This window comes from Macrosteles quadrilineatus, unplaced genomic scaffold, assembly GCF_028750875.1.
Source record: "Macrosteles quadrilineatus isolate MER2022 unplaced genomic scaffold, UCM_ALF_1.0 Scaffold_5__1_contigs__length_97177068, whole genome shotgun sequence".
In the NCBI taxonomy this organism is placed as follows: domain Eukaryota; kingdom Metazoa; phylum Arthropoda; class Insecta; order Hemiptera; family Cicadellidae; genus Macrosteles; species Macrosteles quadrilineatus.
The window spans coordinates 70,499,124-70,519,732 of record NW_026542598.1 but is presented as its reverse complement, the minus strand read 5'-3'; the positions used below and the strand labels follow the sequence as shown (position 1 = coordinate 70,519,732).

The following is a 20,609-nucleotide window of genomic DNA, read 5'->3' as shown; positions in this document are numbered from 1 at the left end:
AACAAATAACTTGAAACTAAAACAGTCCTTGTGTTTTTGCAGATTCGCAATGGAGGCTACAAAGACTCCCCTCCGCTCGGACAGACCAAGTACTGCGGAGACATAGTTCCTTTAGTCCCAGAGACGTCTTCTAACAGAGCCTATATTTCTTATAGTGCTAGACCTAGCGCTCCGGTAAGTCATTTACAGTAGACTCTCGTAAATTTGTACTCTGGAAGATTTGTACAAATTTGTACAAAAAGTCTGCTTAGTTACTTCTGCCTTATAACCGCTTTGGTACTACTTATGTTTCAATAGCAAAACAGAGATTAAATAATAACTGTCAACATTAAACATTATATAGTTATAATAGACAAGTATGTTTATTGAAAACCTTTTTTCTCAGCTGCTGTGCATCGCAGAGAAAATCTACGCATACTGATAGTCTAATATTTGCCTGTAGATGTGCAGAATCCCTTTATAAATTAAAATAGGATAGAAAAAGCACTAAAAATTAATTTCAAATAAAAAAATTAACATGGGCCTCATGGGCTGCCATGTTGGTGACGAAATAGCAACAAAATATAAACAGAAAATCAAAACAAATGGAAGAAATTCCAATCACATGTTTTATTTACAGCGTGGGGTGAAAATACTGAAAATAGAGAAGTTTGCACAATACATACTTTTGGTCGAGTTTTTAACCACGGAGCAAGCTCAGTTTTAGCTAATTTCCCAACGGAAAAGAAGAAATTACCATATAGGTGGCATGGCAAGACCTTCACCTGGGACCGATTTATTTTTTAATGTATAAAAGTGTGTATTAATATCCGTAAACACAATAACAGTAATTTTGGTCCGATTTTAATAAAATTTTGCATGAACGTGTAGGGCCAGATACACTTGGATGAGTTAGCACCAGCAAGATTGAGTTATGAGAACAGGATTGTTATAAGGTTCTATAACTTTTGTTCTATAACAAAAAATATTGTTTTATGTTTACCCTTAAAACAATGGGTAATACAAAATAACTCAAGTTCAATCAAACGGTGTGTCACAGGGTATAGTCCTCCAATATGCAGAGGTGGATTATGATTGCCGCCATGAGATCAAGCTGGGCACTATGACCAACTTTTCTATCAGTTCACCCAACTACCCGCAGCCTCCGTCGACACCCCATATCACTTGTACATGGGTCGTCACTGCACCCCCGGGAGAAGCCGTCACGCTGGACTTTGTCAACAGATTCGATCTCAAGTATGCACCAAGGTGAGTTCTTGCTGGTTATTTCAAATAAAATTTATGTAGAACTGCCTTATGTGTGTGCTGTAGACTTCCTCTCAATAAATACATCTAAAACTCTCTAAATGCTACAAAGAGCGCACATAAACTGCTAACTTTCTTTTTCAGCTGTAATCTAGAGTACATTGAAATACATGACGGAGGCTCTGAATTGTCCCCACTGTTGGGGAAATGGTGCACGGGAACCCCACCGAGTCAGACCACAACCCGAAACAGAATGTACATCAAGTACTTTACGGATACAGACACGCCGAACAATGGTTTTGGTGCTATCGTTAGAATCGGTAAGCATTATCTATTAGGTGTACAAGGAACACTTTTCTTGCTTTTCATCTAAAATCACCTATAATGATTTTATTTGGGTTTTGTGAAATACAAGTGTTGTCACTGAAATTGGCTTTAGTCAGGTCCTGTGTATTAAGATTCTATTCATTTTTGGAGTAAATGCTAGTAAATTTCAATATGATTTATATAAAACATAGTTGTGAATAAGACAAGGCTTTAACCTGATCCCTTGGAAAAAGAGTTATATATACCGTACCTAATTTTGAAAAAAATATATCTAAAAAAGTTGTTTAAGCTAATTCCAATTTAGTATTATATGTTGCAAATTAGCTGTTGTCATAAATGTAAAAGAAATAATAGTGCTGCACCCTGTTGGCAATCCTTGTAACTTTAATGCTATTGAACATCATAGAACAGAATCAACTTGTTTAATTGAAACAGCTGTTAAGATTCAATAATTCCATTTCTCTTAAGGTTAGCATGGGAAACTCCAGAGCCACTGGGGCGGAGCCCGAAAGGATTCTTGAAATAAGAATATGCCTATATGTTAATCGGGAATGTGAGCTATCATCATGCCAAATTTCAGCCCGATCCGACCAGTATTTTTCGCGTTCACTTGTCACAAACATACATCCAAACTTTCTCATTTATAATATTAGTAGGATTCCAAAAAATCTGTTTTGTTTTCAGAATAACCATTATCCAAAGCTACACTAAAGAAGACTTTAGAAAGAGTATTTTATGGGGGGGGGAGGGGGGTAGAGAACCTCTCATGAATTAGAAAATGTTTATGATTACATTTAGTTCACACAAGTGAGCTGTTAAATTTAATATTTTTTTTAGCTCTAAAATTTTTTAAAGGGTCCACACCCCCCTTTCCACAGTAACCTAATCACCCAAAGTGATCCTTACTTGTGTTGATTTTTCCTCACATTGTTAGTGTCATATTCAAGCCTTTTTAGCCGAGTTTCGAACTCTTTAGAAACCTGAATGTACAGATAACCCTCTTAAATATTATTACATTAATCCTTCTATACCAGAGAAATACTCAAATGGATATTTAATGTGTTATTTATTGATATATAATCTTACACTTTCCACAGTTTTTTTTTGAATACTCAATTTTTTACAGCTACCTGTGGAGGGACATATTTTGACAAGAGCTCGGTGACACTGTATTCACCAAAGTACCCCTACAGTTACCTGCCAGACTTATCCTGCACTTGGAGAATTGTGGGGAGCAATATGGACACTCAGCTGACCTTCAACGTCTCAGAGCTGCTGCTGGGAGAAGATAGTGATAACTGTAGCAACGGTGATGATTATATAGAAATTGACAACATCAATCCACTCTTCAACAGTGTGGACAAAGGTGAATGTATAACAGAATTTTTATACCTCAGATTTTTCATGAGTCTGAGTGTCAACTAGTCTTCCACAGTTTCATCTCCACCTAAATCTCACTTCACTTCTCTCTCCTTCACATCCATCTACATCTCCACTTACCAACCTTTTCTACGGTTCTTTCAGTTTCTTTTCCTCCATTTTCAACTCAGTTTCTCAAGGAATTCTCTCTTCAAATTTTCTCACATGTCCTCACCTCTTTCATCTTAGCTATGTTTTAAGATGGATTTTTTTATCTGGTTACGTGATATTGATATTCAAATATCCTTTTTCTGATCTCTTCATTCCTATCTTTACACAAAATTTATAAGTTTACATGTTGTATGTGTTGTATGTCGAATTGGTGTCTCTAATCAAACTGTCAACTAAGCTAGTCAAGTGGATTTAATGTATTCCCTAGGCCCTTAAAGTTTTTGACGATGGCATCTCGCCAAAACATTTAACCCTTACCGCGCTGTAGACGAATATACCCGCCAAAATTCCCTTTGCTCAAAACGCTACGGACGACTATACTCACCTTTTAATACTGAGTGCATTGGCTGGTCCTTGTAGTTCCCAGTTTTGCCGAGAGATTGCAGCAGCTATTGGAGAACATATCACGTGAAGGAAAATCACAATAACAATGTTCCCCGCCCTCCAATTGTTCAAAATGGCGGCGCACTACACTTGCCGGTACCTGCTTTGAGAGACATCTGAGCTGTGAACGTACTTAACTCGCAAGTGCTTAGTTAACTCAAAGACTCCGCGGGAAACTTCGTTCTACGCTGCGTTCGTTATTATATTGGTTTTATTTTTGTTATATTGTTATAATATTATCAAATAAAGAATCAGCTTTGAATTTTGGGAAATAATATTTTTTAGCTATGTTACAATCAAGACCACCCAACATATCTGTAACGCGGTAAGGGTTAACACAATTAATTGTTACTTTGGGAACCGCATGACAGGTATTGTAATAAACCTTTAATCTAACCATTTAATTAGAATTTTTCATGAATGAATCCAATAACCGACTCAGTGACATTGTTTATTTAAGATGTGTTTATTGAAGCAACTAGTTAATAAACCTCTTACCGTCTTCTCTGAAAGATGTTCCTGTTTTATGCAGACTCTCCGAACCCACCCCCAACAAAGCTTTGTGGACGACATCTGTCCATTCCAAATGGAACTGCCTTGATACCTCCCAGCAGTTCGAATGAAGTGTTTGTTCGATTCCACTCCAGCTCTCAAGCCAGTTACGCCAACAGGAAGTTTGCTATCACTGTATACGCACATCGACAAAGTAAGTTGATTAATCAGACTAGAATTCAAGGCTAAGATTGGTAATTTTTAAGGTCATTAAAATGTATTAAAAATTTTTTGAAGAAGACGATGTCATTCCAGGACACCAATTCGGGTTTAGACGGAGACATGGCACCGTGGAGCAGGTCCATGGGGTTGTTCATACAATTCGAAACTGTTTGGAAAACAAACAATTTTGTTCTGCTGCTTTCCTTGATGTCAGTCAGGCATTTGACAAAGTATGGCACTCTGGCTTACTATTCAAAATTAAGAAGTTACTACCCCATTCAGTTTTTCCTATTTTAAAATCATATCTTACCAACAGAACTTTCCAAATTAAACATCAAAATTACTTAACTGACCTTTACCCTATAGAATCAGGAATCCCCCAAGGAAACGTGCTTGGACCATACTTGTATATTCTCTATACATCGGACCTACCAGAAAGTGTAAACACTATGGTTGCTACATTTGCAGATGACACGGCGATTTTATCCGTCCACGACAATCCAGCTCAAGCTACAGCAAATTTACAGCTAAACTTGGATGAAATTTCTCATTGGTTTAAAACATGGAGGTTCAAAATTAATGAAAATAAATCAGCACACATTACTTTTACCTTAAATCAGGCTACATGTCCTCCAGTATCCATGAACAATATTCACCTCCCCCAAGTAACGGAAATAAAATACTTGGGCATGCACTTAGATGCAAAGCTTAATTGGAAGGCCCATATCTGGACTAAAAGGCAACATCTAAATTTAAAAACAACTAAACTTAGTTGGCTTCTTGGATCTAAATCAAAACTCAGTACACAAAATAAATTGTTACTGTACAAAACAGTTTTAAAACCAATTTGGACTTATGGTATTCAGCTTTGGGGATCAGCAAGTCCTCAAACATTGAAATTATTCAACGTTACCAATCAAAATTATTACGTAAAATTGTCAACGCTCCTTGGTTTGTTACCAACAGAACACTTCACAATGATCTTCAAATTCGAACAGTAAAAGAAGAAATTACAAAATATAGTGAAAAATACATTATAAAATTGGAAAATCATTCAAATCATCTTGCACTTAATTTATTGGACAATCACAACACCATTTACAGACTGAAGCGACATACGATATTGGACCTACCATTCAGATTCGGCTAAGTGTTATCAAAATTCTCTTTGTTTGCTAGTGTTGACGGTGGTCAATCACTAGCTCATGTTCTTCAAGTTATTTTTGTATTACTATTTATATCATTTGCTTATTGTTCAACTTGAACAGATTGTAAATTAAATAAAGTTAAAAAAAAAAGGATTTTATTTTATGACAAAACTAATTTTTGCGCGAGAATCATCTAGTGTAGTAGTGGATGAAGTATGAGTACAGCCTCATAATTAAACTACCCTCTTGGCCAAGAGGAGGGATACCTAGAGGACTTGATTTACCTTGACCTTAATTTACGCATAGTTCTCATTGGAGTATATTTTCTTTAGACTGTACAAATGCTTCATATGTTCATGAATTATGCTTAAGCAGGATGTTACCACGAGATCAACGCAGAGTCGGGTGTGATAGAGAGTCCGGGCTACCCCAACCCTCCGCCCAGACACACCTATCTGTTCTGCTCCTGGATCATCACTGTGCCAGAGGGCCGCAGGGTGTCCCTCAAGATAACAGACTTTGACCTGGAGCCCAAGGGAGTCAACTATTGGAATGAGTTTAAAGTTTCGGTTAGTTACTTGACTACCTAAGTGAATCTCTAAGGATAGTACTTGAGATTTCAACAAGACTGTCTAGCAGTCACTTTACCCTACAACAGCCATTTGACAATTCTGATAGATGGGGGTTTCCTAAAGTAGGGAAATTTTTATCAATAGCTACTTAATTAACATGTTCGTTGTTAATTAAGCGCACCAGTGGCAGGGGTAGCCCCAGGGCGGCGCAGCGTCGAGCAAACCCGTTTGTCTTTCAAATATTTCAGTCTGACAAATAGCAAATGACGTCCGGTGATGTGCTGCGTTATGACGAGAGTTTGCGTAGTTTGCTGAAACAATCACAGATAGCAGCACTGTCTGGAACTATCCAGTCCCATTGAATTGCCAATTGGAGGGAGAAAGACGGGACAATAAGTTGATTTCTAAGCTTGACAGAAGGGGATTTTACGGGGAAATTTACTACCAACCTACACCACAATAAAGCATCCATTCCTAGCTAAACGCAGACATATAACACAGAACACCATCTTAACACGGTCACTAAAGTAGTGGCTACTTCTTCCAAATATTGAAATTTGTTTAAGTATAGGTAACCCGTATCTTGATATTTCCATGATTGATATCCACTTAAATTTAGTGGTCTTGGGCCTAGGTGACAACGGTTATAACTACTCCCCAAGATATTCACTAAGAGTATAGTGATCTGAGATCTAGGTTTACCTTGAAGACTATGGCAATAGCTACCTCCCTAAATAGCTTTTACTGTGGTCATCATGATTCACTGTGTAATAACCTATAGGGGAACGTTTTGCATCTTCAACTGTATCCAAAGACTTAAAATTGCTTTTTTCCAGTTCTACAGTGGAGGCACTTACATGTCAGCTCTCTCTCCAGACTCTGGAATTCCAGAGAAAACCATAGATTCCTTTGGCAACAAACTGAGAGTCAACTACTACGAGGACTCCATCAGCGGTGCCCATCGTGGAATGAGAGCACAGTTCTCATCGCTTTTACCTGATGGTAACTACAACCATATCTAATCTAGTTAAATTAGAAAGCATACAAAAAATTGCTAGTGTACTGTAACTAAAATTACATGACAACAATGTTTTTATGTAAGTAGGAAATCAAAATCAAATCTTCTTCATATCTGACCTTGGTTTATTGCCAGGGATTGCTGGTTCAAAATAATCCACTTGCACTATTTTATGACTGCAGTCATCACTGGCTCCCCTGTTTTATGTATACTGTAATACTAATAATACGTCTGTCTTTAAGTGACATCTGGCGACAGGTAGTTGGGGTTTTACAAAAGCAAATAATATGTTGTAACTTTTTTCAATCAGTGTTGTTAAAGTAATTTGACTGATTGGTTGAAATTAGAAAAGTAAATTAAAATCACCTCTCAATACCAGGACAGGACCAAAATGTTTTCAGCATGCGGTTTTTTTATTTCAGTTACAAAAGCTACTAAAATCTGGTAATATTTTATAAGCTTTGTAATTTTAGGCAGTTTTTTTTTAACTTTCATGAATTTTGGCAGTAATACAGCTTATCTTATGAAAATACCTCCCTAAACATAACCTAAACTCTACTTACAGCTTGTGGAGGCAAGCTGGGTGACAGTGGTGAGGTGAGTTTTGACGCTGTCTCACACAACTACTCGTACTACTTCTGTGAGTGGACACACACCAAGAACCCTGCTGAGGCAGACATCCCCTCAACCTTCACCATCACCATCACTGGAGTTCTGAACACCAGGAACTCTTCTGACACTACTCTGCCTTCCTACAGCAGTGCTAGTGACCAGCTCACTGTCTATACTCAGAGTGAGTGTTAGTAGATGTACCAACGACAAAGGTTGAGAGTCAAAGTCTACAACATGTTAATTGCTGATGATTCGAAAATAAATTTTAAAATATACATAATATAGGCCAATATGTATATGGTCTTCCACGACCACATCTTTTTGACCTCATCATGTGACTACAGCTTAGTAAACTTGCACTAACGCAAGTTTTCTTGAATTTGTGTATGTCTTTGATTAATTTACTTTTTTATTTTTTACGATAAGGTCTCTGTAATTTCCTAACACAATATCTACACAACCACGGGGGAAGTTATTTTGCTGCGATCGTCGAAGAAGATATAATGTTCCAGTGACCGTAAAAGACGATAAATATTTTCATTTTGACACGATCACAGAGGATGAGAACAAACTTTTCCGTGATTGCGGAAAACTATGATGATATTTTGATGATTTTTGTGATTGTAGGAGATAACCGAGATTGTTGCTGCAATTGCGGGATCATGGTAAATAGTTTTGAGATTACCGCAATAACATTGTCACTGATAAGAGATGGCACAATCAGACTAAGCAAGGAGTTGAGTCCGACTAGCCTAGGTCGGAGTAGCGGAGTTCTTCTGTAAACAATCTTAATTTCCTTTCACTAAATTGAAATTCTTACAAAAAAGTTCACAATCAAATATTATCACTGGATATTTTCCTAACAAGGTTGTAGAACTGTCTATATAAGGTGTTTTATGGAGATGTAAATATTTAAGTTTATACTGCGTTTATTTTTAAGTACAGTAGGCTTATTCTTTTGACATAACGAGACATTGTACCATGCTTTACAGCTGATTCCAACCCATATTACTCTTTGCAATTGAATGAAGAACTGAAATCACCAACAGTTGTTCGCAATCCATTCATGAAAACAACAATTACGGTACAGTATCTAATTTTATTATAGCCGATTATTATTAAATAGTTCAGAAGACAAATCCCCAAGTCAAAGAACTGAAATGAAGAGTTTTTTAATGGTTTTATATGGTCCGTTTATTTTTATCATAATTTATGTAGTCTACAGTTCTACCGTTCTACCAAATGAATGAAAATATGAGTAATAAATGTAAAGTCAATAACTTTTTTTTAGTTTTTCAAACATTTGACTCGTAAGTGTGTAAGCATTGATTACTATAAAAACACATTACTGTTTTCAAAGTAAAAATCTTAGTTCAGTGTAGCTCAAACATTGAGACAGGTCTTTCTGTTGTGGAATATCCAACAAAAGTAATATTTTTCTTTGTGTTTTGTGTATTTTTTTGGTTGGTTTTAACTTTTAGTTACATTAGACTCCCTCTTATCCGGACTCCTCGGGACCGAGGCCAGTCTAGATGAAGGGTTTTCTGGTTAAACTGACGTCCCCAAAAACTTGTTAAAACCGTTTAAATGCATACTGTATACAGTATTTGACTTATATTTAGGAGAGCATTGTATTTAGAGAAGTTATCACTGGTCTCAAATCAATCCAATGAGAAGAATGGTTTCAGTACCTCCCACTTCCTGCCGATCTAGCCCGGTTAAACCGATGTGCTGATAAAAATCGTCCGGTTAAAGAGATGTCATTTCCGCTGAGTGTAGTCCGGTTAAACCAATGTGCGGTTAAAAGGTGTCTGGATAAGAGGGAGTCTACTGTAATAAAAATCGTCCGGTTATAGAGATGTCATTTCCGCTGAGTGTAGTCCGGTTAAACCAATGTGCGGTTAAAAGGTGTCCGGATAAGAGGGAGTCTACTGTAACTCTTTTAAGCCTGACACTATAATAATCTTTAGTTTAAAAACAAAACAATACTTTCACGAAAAGAAAATTGAAATCTTATTTCAGGCCAAAAAGAGGACTCCGTATCAGTGGCGAAACAAGCCCGTGACACCTTCGAAGGCAAATTTGACCATCAAGTTCAAAACTGACCCTTGTGGTGGAATGTTGAACATCTCTGATCAGTTCATACAAAGTCCTGGCTACCCTTCTGGCTACCCTGCCAACATGGACTGTGCTTGGCTAGTTAAGCTGCAAAGTAATGCACAGATAAAGGTTAGTGAGATGATTTGAAAAATTCTAGTTTGTGTCTTTGCATGGTATTCTACTTTCTTAAATTCCTCCCTGTGATTATTTGGATCAAAAGACATCAGTTCTTGTGGAAGAGGTCTTAAATTATGTAGTTTGTGTATTTAAACATTGGTTCAGAACATCATAAAATGTGTATCCTAAAACCATTATAAAATATTCTGCATGAGAGGTTGGACACAAATGTGGTACTTGTTAATGGTTAGGTTAGCTTTGAATTATTACGAGTTTCGTATGTTGCTATTTATAAAGTAGTCTAGCTACTTGTCAAGTTACATTTAATGATTTTAAGGCTATGCAATGAAGAAACCAAGTGCAAAGTGAGAATTAACAATGAATATAGTCAAGAGTTTAGTATAAATACTGGAGTTCGTCAAGGGGATGGACTATCACCTCTACTGTTCAACCTAGCTTTAGAAGAAAGTTTGAGACAAGTTAACCAATGCAACCCGGGACTAGAAATAGGGAGAAAGATAAATATTCTAGCGTATGCTGATGACATTGCTCTCATGGCGGAAAATGAAAGTGATTTAAAAGTTTTAGCAGGAACACTTATAAGGAAAGCAAAAGAAATAGGCTTAACAATAAATGAAAATAAAACCAAGTATCTAATAGTAGGACGAAATCCACCACAAACACATCTTCCTCTGACAGTAGAATCCTACTCCTTCCAAAGATGTACAGAATTTAAGTATCTAGGAATAATTATTGATCAATATAACACAGAAGAAACTGAAATTAGATCACGACTGCTCAGTGGTGACAGATGTTACTGGTCCTTGCAAAACCTTTTGAAAAGTAAACTGTTATCCAGAAAAACCAAATTAAAAGTCTATAAGACTATTATACTGCCTATAGTTACCTACGGATCTGAAACGTGGGTACTAACCAAACAAGATGAAAAGAAGCTAATAATTTTCGAAAACAAAATTCTCAGACGTATATATGGCCCAATTGAAGAAGAAAGAATTTGGAGGATTAGAACAAATAAAGAATTACGTGAGGTCTACAAAGATTCGGATATTACTGCATTAATTAAAAGCCAAAGATTTCGATGGGCAGGACATGTCTACAGGAGACCTGAAGAGTCAGTCTTGAGAACAGTGACGGATGCTGTACCTGTAGGAAGAAGACCTTTAGGACGCCCAAGGCTGCGATGGTGGGACCAAGTCCGGAGGGATATGAGAAGGATGTCCGTTACAGAGGAGATGATGAAGGACCGAGAAAGATGGCGCAAAGCTGTTGGAGAGGCCAAAAACCTGCTTAGGTTTGAGTGGCCAGCTAGGTAAGGTAAGGTAAACATTTAAAATCATAATTTTGTGACAAGTATACTAGTAATATGTAGAAGGATTGCCACACCACATTTAACATGGTTTGAAGTTTTTGACCCTAACTTGAAAGCAGCAGTGTACCTAAATTGCCAAATAACGTTTTACATTACAAAGCATTGTTTGTAAAAATGTTACGTTCTCATTAATGACCTATTTGAATGACAAATAATTTGATATTTTGTCACGACCACGACATGTTTGCTGATGATCATCAATAAAAAGCACAAACAACTCTTCCTTCCCAGTTTGGTCCAAATATGGGAATTGACCTTAGGTATTTCCTCTCCATTTTCTTATATCCTTCCTCATTTCTTCTTCCTCCACCATCTTGCATATCCCTCCTTCCTCTCCTTGTTCCTACTCACTTCATCTACCCATCTTCTACAACTTCCTCTCCTTTCCTCAATAACCATAAATTTTTCTTGTAAGTGTATGCAATTTATTTCTACTCTTGTGTTCTTCCCATGTATCAATAAACACTTAAGAGTTGAAATGACAGTAAAAAATGGCAACGATAGAATTCATCAATAATTTAACCTTGTACTTGGCTGGCTAAATACACAAGTTGACCTTACAGTTGTTTAAATTCAGGACACTAGAGTCCCGCTGATTTGAACACTGTTCATGCGGACAATCCAAACCCCCTATTGGAGTAAAAGGTACTACATATCAATTAAAAATAAAGCTTAGTGTTCTGAAATACTGACCAGGATGTCCAGCTGAAAGGAAAGTTGTGAATTTTACTTATACTTTGATGACAAGGAAAAAGGCTGATTTGTATGGAACAGGGAAATTTTAAATAATTGCTAGTATGTAGTCTGTGGCTGAAAATCCATTCATCAACAGTGGTTTTTTTATGTTGTAATGTAATACAGTAAAAAAAATACATTGCTTGCTTTTTAATGCAATTTTACTGCTATTGAGCAATTTGGTAATCTGAACAGTATTTGATCCCAGTTAGATCAGATTAGCAAGTCTCTGGTTTGTGTAGAATAATTCTGTCTGCTAAGTGTAGACCTGGACACACACATATTATGCAGGTGGAGATTATAAAGCTAGATTTGGACATGGATTGTGGCAAAGACTTTGTCCGTCTGTACAACGGAGGCAGCCAGTCCTCGCCACTTCTGACAGACACCCTGTGTGGAAACTCGCCTCCGACAACACTCAAGACTCAGGATAACCTTCTGTTTGTGGAGTTCCACTCTGGCCCAGTGAAGAGCTCACATGGAGGCTTCCAGATCAAAGTTACTGAGGATTTTACAGGTGAGAAACTTTTGATTATGTTGCCTTTTTGTAGATATCAAATCAAATCAAATCAAATCAAATAATCTTTATTCATTTTTTTGTATTTACATGAATACATTGAATAGAGTCACATTTCTTATAACTAATGTCCTTAATTAAAATATAATGGTTACAAATAAAACTTTTTTATGTTGTTGTATGACAGTGACACTAATAATTCTTTTTTTTATTTTACATTCCTTGAATTAAAAAAATCTTTACTTGAAAAGATAGGATGAGTCAATAGGTATTCCTTAAGGCGGGTTTTGAAACTGATATATTTTTCTTCACAAAGAATATTCTTCGGTAGATTATAAAGAAATTTAGTACCAATAAAAGTTGTTTTATTTTCAAAAATCTGTAATTTATGCGGTTCTACATATCTGTTATTTCTCAAGTTGTATGTATGTGATTTTTTACTGTATTTTTGTGTGTTTAATTTTTTTACATGTAAAATGGTTTCAAATATATATAGGTCATAAACCGTCATGATTCCTAATTTGGAAAAATATGGTTTTGTGGATTTTCTATTTTTTATATTAAAGATAATTCGTAATGCTTTCTTTTGCTGTTTCAGAATTTTTTTAAGGTTTTTATTGCTAGTCCCGCCATATATAGCAATACCATAAGCCATATGCGAGTTGATCAGAGCAAAATAGATTGATTTGAGAGTGTTAATATTGCATACATGAGACATTTGTCTCAAAGCATGTATGCCAGTTGACATTTTATTTACTACATGATCAACATGCTTATCCCAACTCAAATTCTCGTCTAGAATCAATCCAAGGAATTTTGTATGGTTTACTTGAATAATTTTTGATCCATCTAGCTGAACGTTTGGTTGTAATTTTAATCTAGCCTGTTTTGTATTGAATGATAAAAAATTTGATTTATTTGAATTAATTAAAAGATTTTTACTGTTTGAAAATTCACTGACTGATACAAGATTTAAAAATGTTTTAAGCTCTATTTCTTCCTGGGATTCCCCTGTAACTATGATACTGGTATCATCAGCATACAGGCATACAGAACCTCCTGCATTTATAGCTTTTGGCAATCCTCTCATGTAACAAAGGAATAATAGAGGGCCTAGGATGGATCCCTGAGGAACCCCGTGTTTTATTGTTTTAAAATCGGAATAATAGTTTTGAGTATAAGTGTATTTACTATTGGGATAATTTAATTTATGTTGAATTTGGACACATTGTTGCCGATTTTTTAAGTAAGAAGAAAACCACTTGTGCTCCTTATTATCAATATTCAAACTAGAAAGAACATCAAGCAGCTTATCATGAGTCACACTGTCGAATGCCTTTGAAAAATCAAGGAAGATCCCAATTACTTTTTCATTTTCGTTGATTGAGTTTATAATCGATTCAATAAAGTTTATTCCTGCAGTAATCGTAGATTTACCAGGGCGAAAACCATGTTGTTCATTGTCAAACAACAGATTACTTTCTAAAAAGTTTAGCAGTTGGTTGTACACCACTTTTTCTAAAATCTTTGAAAAAACCGGTAATAATGATACTGGTCTATAGCTCGAGGGTTCGAATGCATCCCCTTTTTTATAGACTGGCACAATTTTAGCAATTTTTAATTTACAAGGAAAATGGCCGGAAATTAAAGAAGAATTAATAATATGGGTTAATGGTTTTGAGATAAGTGGGAATGCCTGTTTAACTACAGCAACTGGAATTTCATCTATACCTGTTGAAAATTTATTGGTTAAGGACCTTATTATTTTTTCCACATCCCTTTCATCAACCTGCTTGAATTTGAAGTAGCTTGTGGGTTTAGGTGGATCATCAAATTTCAATTGTTGAAGTTTATTGTTGTTGATGTTTGGAAGAACTAAGTTATCAATTACATTTATAAAATAATCATTTATTACATTTCCAACCAAAACAGGATCCGACTCGGGCTTACCATTTGATCTGATTTGCATGTTACTGTTTGGTTTTGTTTTGTTGTTAATCTCAGAATTGATTATTTTCCAAGTTGATCTAACTATGTTTGTGGCTTCTGAAATCTTTTTATCAAAATATTTTTTTTCTCATTTATTAGATCAAACTTTAACTCTTTTTTTAACTGTTTAATTTTGTGTTTGGTGTCATCATTTTTAAATAATCTGTATTGTTTTTCAAGCTCCACAATGTTCAGTTTTTTTCTCTTAATGTCAAGAGATATCCATGGATTGTTGTTGTTAATCTTTTGAGTTTTTAACGTTTTAGGAAAGCTATTTTCAAAGGTGTGTAAAAAAATTGAATGGAAAGTGTCATACTTTGTTTCTACTGTTGCTTGGTAAACTTCATGCCAGTCAACTTTTGCCAATAGTGTAAGGAATACGTTTGTATTAGTATCCGAAAAGCTTCTTGTATAAACTTTGTTTACACAGTTCTTACAACTATTTACATCAACCATTTCAAACAACTGTGCATCATGATCAGAAATACATGTTATAATACCAGATATTTTTAATTTCTTATCCTTAATATTAGTTATAATGTTGTCTATGGCACTTTCTGTTTCTGAGGTAATTCTAGTGGGAAAATCTACTTTGTATTCCATATTATAAGATTTTAGAACATTCACAAAGGATTTGTAGGTTTTATCTTTGTTTAAAACATTAATATTAATATCTCCAGCTATAACAATATTTTTGAAATTTTTAATCAACAGATTACACATTAAATCCAGTTTATCTAAGAAAGTGCGGCTGAAGCAAGAAATTGGTGATCTATACAAACAAACTAATACAAATTTATAGGTATTTACAATAATTTCAGATATGCAACACTCAAACTCCTTTTCAACAATAAGATCTTGTATAGCGGGAATTTTAATACTTTTACTTTTTATGCTATCTTTGACTAAAATTAAAACTCCTCCTCCTAGAAAATGTTTTCTCGTGAAAAATGAACATTGTTTATAGTTTTGGATATGTAGGGACAAAATTTCGGATTCAATCATCTTGTGTTCTGATATTGCTACTATATCAGGCTGTATTTCTTCCAAATTAATTTTTATTATATTTAATCGAGAGGACAGATGTTGAACATTCTGATGTAGTATTTTTAAAGTTGTTTGAGTGTTGCTATTTTTAGTATTAACTAAAAAGCTTTGTTTACATGCAGAATCTTTTTCTTTGTCATGATTATTTAGTTTAAATCACAACTCAGAACGCTCACTCCACTGACACTATATTGCCCATGATTTTGAACACTTACACTTGACACAGATGTTGGTGGTGAAGGTACAGTTGAAGTCTGGAGACTACTCCCGTGGGTGGACATGGGCTTCCTGGACCGTTGCAGGTCTTGGCAACAGCTTGATAGGTTTGGCACTTCGCAGGAACTCGCTGTGGCCATCCTCTCCAAGGGGAAGTTTCTGAACTGACAGAAATATTCATTGAAGATGATGCTGGGGTCTGATTATTCGGTTGATTAGCTGAAGGAGTTTGTGGATGCTCTACTCTTGATAGTTGGAGATTGGCTGTGTTAGCTGAGCGTAAAAGGTCTTGAAGTTTATTTTTGAACTCCAAATGTGAGAGACCATTTCTCAGTGACTTATTTTTTGTTGCTTCGTTAAACAGAACAATGTAAACTTCAGCACCTGTGGATCTTTGGAACTGTAAGATATTATTAATAAAATGATTAGGTGTGATCTTATCTCTTGTACAACCCATTGGGGTGCATATTAATCTTCTTAGTCCTTTTAGTCTGAAATCCTCTATCAGGTGATTGAAGGACATATCATAGTCTTGTAGAGATGGTTTGGAATTGTAGGTGGGTTTTGTCACAAGGCCATATGTCATAGCCCCCCCATTCAAGCGCTGACATGCCAGATGATCACTAACTAAATCTGCTTCTGAAGGACTTCCCAGATGAACTTTGAATACTTTTGCTACACCAGCAGACATGTGTCGATCACTCTCAAAGTCGCGCGAAATACAATGACCAAAAGCATTAGTTCCTTCAGAATGAAATTGTTGTATTATGTCATTCATATTAGCTTCAATAATTTTTATTGGGATGTTGTCCTCTCTAATTGCTGTCTTTTCTTGAAGATTGGAATCATCAGTATCTTTCATGATTGACGGTTTGTTGGAATGTATCCTGATGTTTGGCTGAAGATTTTTCATTATTTTTGATACTATTATATTTTTACCAATATTATTGAAGTGGATTCCGGATTTCTCAAAGCATTTTCTAGAGAAACCTGTTAGGTCCAGGAAATTTACTCCCTTGAGTGTGTGGCAGATTTCATGAACAAATAAGTTATAGTTCATTATGTTTTCATTTATCTGGTCAGAAAGGAGAAGATCGTGCCTAAAAGGAACACTAGCTACAGTCACCTTACAAGGTTTCAAGGATGTTACGAGTGATTTTAATTTTTTGCATAATGACTCAGTTTGTCCATTATAAATATTATTTGCCCCAGCAATAAGTACGACATGGTTGTTTTGCGTACGCACAACATGTTGAGATTCCTCTATGATGCGATCTATCACTGCACCTGGCCTTACAATACTATTAATTTCAATATTTTCATCATACTTGTCTTTCAAAAGCTGGTCAATCCTCCTTCCATGGCTGTCACTTAGAATAGTAATAATTTGCCTTGTTTTTTGTTTGAGACATGTATTTTCTTTTTGCTTCTTCATTAAAGAATCAGTTTTACCTGATGCAACAACTTTGGAGTTATCAATTCCAGTAGGTTCTGACACAATGTCTGTTTGCACCGCAGAGTCAATACAGCTAGGTTGTGGTGTTGAATGAAGGTCTGTCTGGAGAACAAGTGACTGAATAATGCTCTTTGGTGTTGAAAAGTTATTGATCACTATGTAAGCAATAATCACTCTCTTTTGGATACATTCTGTTTCAGACAAGTCAGGGATATTTAGAGTTTTGAAAAAATCTTTGCTTTTATAGTGCTTGAGAATATGCTCAGCAGCAGTGTCGGTTCCAAGGGGGGGGCTACAGGGGCTAAAGCCCCCCCCTTGGACCCTGGAAAAATAAATTTTAACGTACATTTCGTCCTTTAAATACTGTCATAAAACAGACATCAACGTAGGTTTATTAAACTTAATGAGCGATGGCAGGAGTAGTATTAAGTTTCACATAGATAAACTTTGTGGACAATAATAGCACAACGAATAAAACAATATTACGCTATGGAAAGTTGTACGCATCATCCAATTTTTACAGCAGTCAGCTGACATGCTAGGGCAAAGGCGAGCGCGCGAGCGAGGACGGGGAAACAGCTGATTTCCTGAGTTAGTTGTCAAATGGTCTGCTAGCCACTAACTTTACACAGGCATCAATCAGCAATCAGCGGTAGCACCACTAGCCTGTTACCATTGACTATATAAACACTAAGTGTTAAAGTTTATATATTCAATGCTATTACTGAATTCAATACTATAAATATTGTGACAGATCTATGAAATGGAGAAAAACGTAAGGTTAATAAACGTGTCTACTTGCTTGCGTGACATAAAACAGGAGAAATGGAAGGTTATAGGACAATTAGACACAGTTCTAGCCGTTATGTTTTGAGTCACCAAACGGCTTTTAGGAGATTTGGCTTCGTAGTCTACAGTAGGCCTATGTTTTGGAATTCATGAATGCAAGTTCGTCATAGCTTGATTATTTTAATGTCTACTTGCTCATGACAAAACAAATGACAGGTGAAATGAGAAATTTTTGAATAGTTGGCCACAGATATAGACATTAATAATGGCTTTAGAAAGTCAGTAAAAAGCTTTTAGGAGGATATGGCCGTAGCCTACAATATGTTTTGAGATTTATGAATTAATGCAATCGTCATAGTTACTGTAGATTTAATTTAAAATGTCTACTTATTCATGACAAATAAATGGGGAAATGGGAGGTTTTGTACACAGTTCTAGACGTTAAAACTGGCTGTAGAAAGTCGCCCAACGGCTTTTAGGAGGATATGGCCGTAGTCTACAGTGTGTTTTGAAATTCATGAAAGCAATCGTCATAGTTTAATTTTTTAAATGTCTATTTGCTCATGACAAACAACAGGTGAAATGGGAGTTTATGGACAAATGGGCACGGTTTTGGGTGTTAAAAATGGCCTTAGAAAGTCACCAAACTGCTTTGAAAATTCAAAATTTTCCCGGGGGAGGACCCCCTGGACCCCCCTTCTTTGTTGGGGGGTGCTCCACACCCCCCAAGCCCCCCGGTAGCCCCCCCCTTGACATGGTCCTAGAACCGCCACTGCTCAGCAGCATGTAGCATGAAAACACCACAGTCATATGAATTCCTTTGTACTGGTCCTTGAACAGCTAAGATATTAGATTCTTCCGTATTTTGCAAGTACTTCGAGAGCTTACTACACACTAGCTTTGCAGTATCTACACTAGAGCTATTTTTAATTGAGTCGTAGTAGTAGTAATTGTTTGATTGCCTTTCATACGCAATTAAACTCCAGTGTGAGCCTTCTACGGTTTTGTAACTATCTTTATTTGTAGGATCATACTTAGCGTTGTTAATAGGGACAAGTAGGATGTTTTTTTCTTTTAGGAGTAAAGGATCCAATATAACGTTGATGTCTTCCAACCCTTTAACTGCCTCCACTAGCACTGGATTCATCAGAAAGACATCACCATTATTTCCCACAATATTCATTGTCAAAACTTCAAAGTAAGTAGCAATGGTTTCATCCCATAGCCATGTTTGACCCATAATTTCAAGTTTCTTTTCTTTCTTTTCAACACTTTCTTTTAACAACTGATTTTCTTTTAACAATGATTGATATTTATTCTCCAAATCATTTAAACTTTTCACAGGACAAGTTTTATCTTCCAATGTACTATCTATATTTGTCTTACAGTTCAATAAGGAAATATCATTTTGTACAAATTTTTTTGATACTGCCTTTTTTAGCAGTGCCGGTGACACATTTTTTATTTTTTTAGTTACATTTGCATCTGGTATAGGACTCTTTTTCAGTCCATTATTTTCTTTAAACTTAGATTGAGCCCTTGTTTTAATAAATGGGCTAGGTTTTTTGTTATCAAGAGTCATGTTCTTAAACCAAATAATTCAATCAATGAATTGAAACAAGAAACATAAATAATTTGTTAATGGTGACAGTAGTATAGATGTATCTGAGACAAATCGATATGAGGTTTGTTTACATTGGCTTATCAGCATGTGATAAGCTGTCTGCTGGTGTACCTTGATTCCATCAATGAACCTGAGTTGTGGTGGTGGTGGAAGCATACGTCATAAGGTCCAAGTAGAACAGGAAAGTGTCTGCTGAAGTCAAAGATGAGTGCTTCCTTTCTGTCTTCAGTTTTAATATTTATTATTTTGTATCTATGGTTATGTTTTAATTTGTTGAAACTGTGTAATAGCTGTCAACCTGATTGTTGAAATATCTCTTAAGTTGAAAATTGTCTGTGAATTGTGTTCAAACTTGAAAACTTGTATAGTGGAAAAACATGTGCTTTTTGAAAGGAAAAGTGGTAAGCTTTTAAAAGTTAAGTTTTAGATATTATGAGCCAATAAAATACATCAGTGGTTGTTACAGTTCATAAAACTTACTTCAATGTTCTGTATTGCATGCACATTACCGACAATAACTTTAAAAAAAAACTGAACTTTTTAAAAGAACTTGGGGAGACAATTTAACCAATGTTTATAAACTTGAACTTGAACTTAAAAGTCACCTACCTTATTGTTATACCTTATTATATACCTTATTGTTCTTGAAGTTGTTCAGTAAAGACCGATGCGCAATTTGCCTCATTGATGTCTTTTCAGAGTGTCTACAATATTAAAACTAGATGTCACTATGCAGTGCTCGATTTGTAGAAAATGATGTGCCGGAACTGTAACCTATTTAATGTGATTTGTAACTTTAGTATTTATGCCTATATTTTTATCTTCCCGAAAGATAGGTCTTGGTACTTAGTTCTGCCACGTTCTCCCGCTAATCGAGCACTGTCACTTTGTACAATGTTTGTAAAGCACTATTATTTATTAAGATCACTAATCACTGGGGACACTCACGTGCCTGTCTGGTGGACAGTCACTTTTTGACTGGAGCCGTCAGGCTTTTTGTAATTTATTGCTTCTCTGCC

At 35.7% G+C, this 20,609-nt stretch overlaps 1 protein-coding gene across 2 annotated transcripts in view; it reads left to right on the top strand.

Annotated features, from left to right (window-relative positions):
- The window catches only part of LOC128993929 (cubilin-like), a 100,652-nt gene that overhangs the window by 65,200 nt on the left and 14,843 nt on the right, over positions 1-20,609 (top strand). Inside the window, exons 43-53 of one of the 2 annotated variants that reach the window (XM_054418053.1) lie at positions 43-174; positions 1,040-1,248; positions 1,390-1,565; positions 2,699-2,938; positions 4,079-4,252; positions 5,784-5,977; positions 6,817-6,982; positions 7,564-7,791; positions 8,603-8,694; positions 9,633-9,839; positions 12,244-12,469. In XM_054418053.1, the coding sequence (XP_054274028.1) occupies positions 43-174; positions 1,040-1,248; positions 1,390-1,565; positions 2,699-2,938; positions 4,079-4,252; positions 5,784-5,977; positions 6,817-6,982; positions 7,564-7,791; positions 8,603-8,694; positions 9,633-9,839; positions 12,244-12,469 (2,044 nt within the window). Of the gene's footprint in view, positions 1-42; positions 175-1,039; positions 1,249-1,389; positions 1,566-2,698; positions 2,939-4,078; positions 4,253-5,780; positions 5,978-6,816; positions 6,983-7,563; positions 7,792-8,602; positions 8,695-9,632; positions 9,840-12,243; positions 12,470-20,609 lie in introns of both variants that reach the window. The other variant, XM_054418052.1, reaches the window with a different exon arrangement.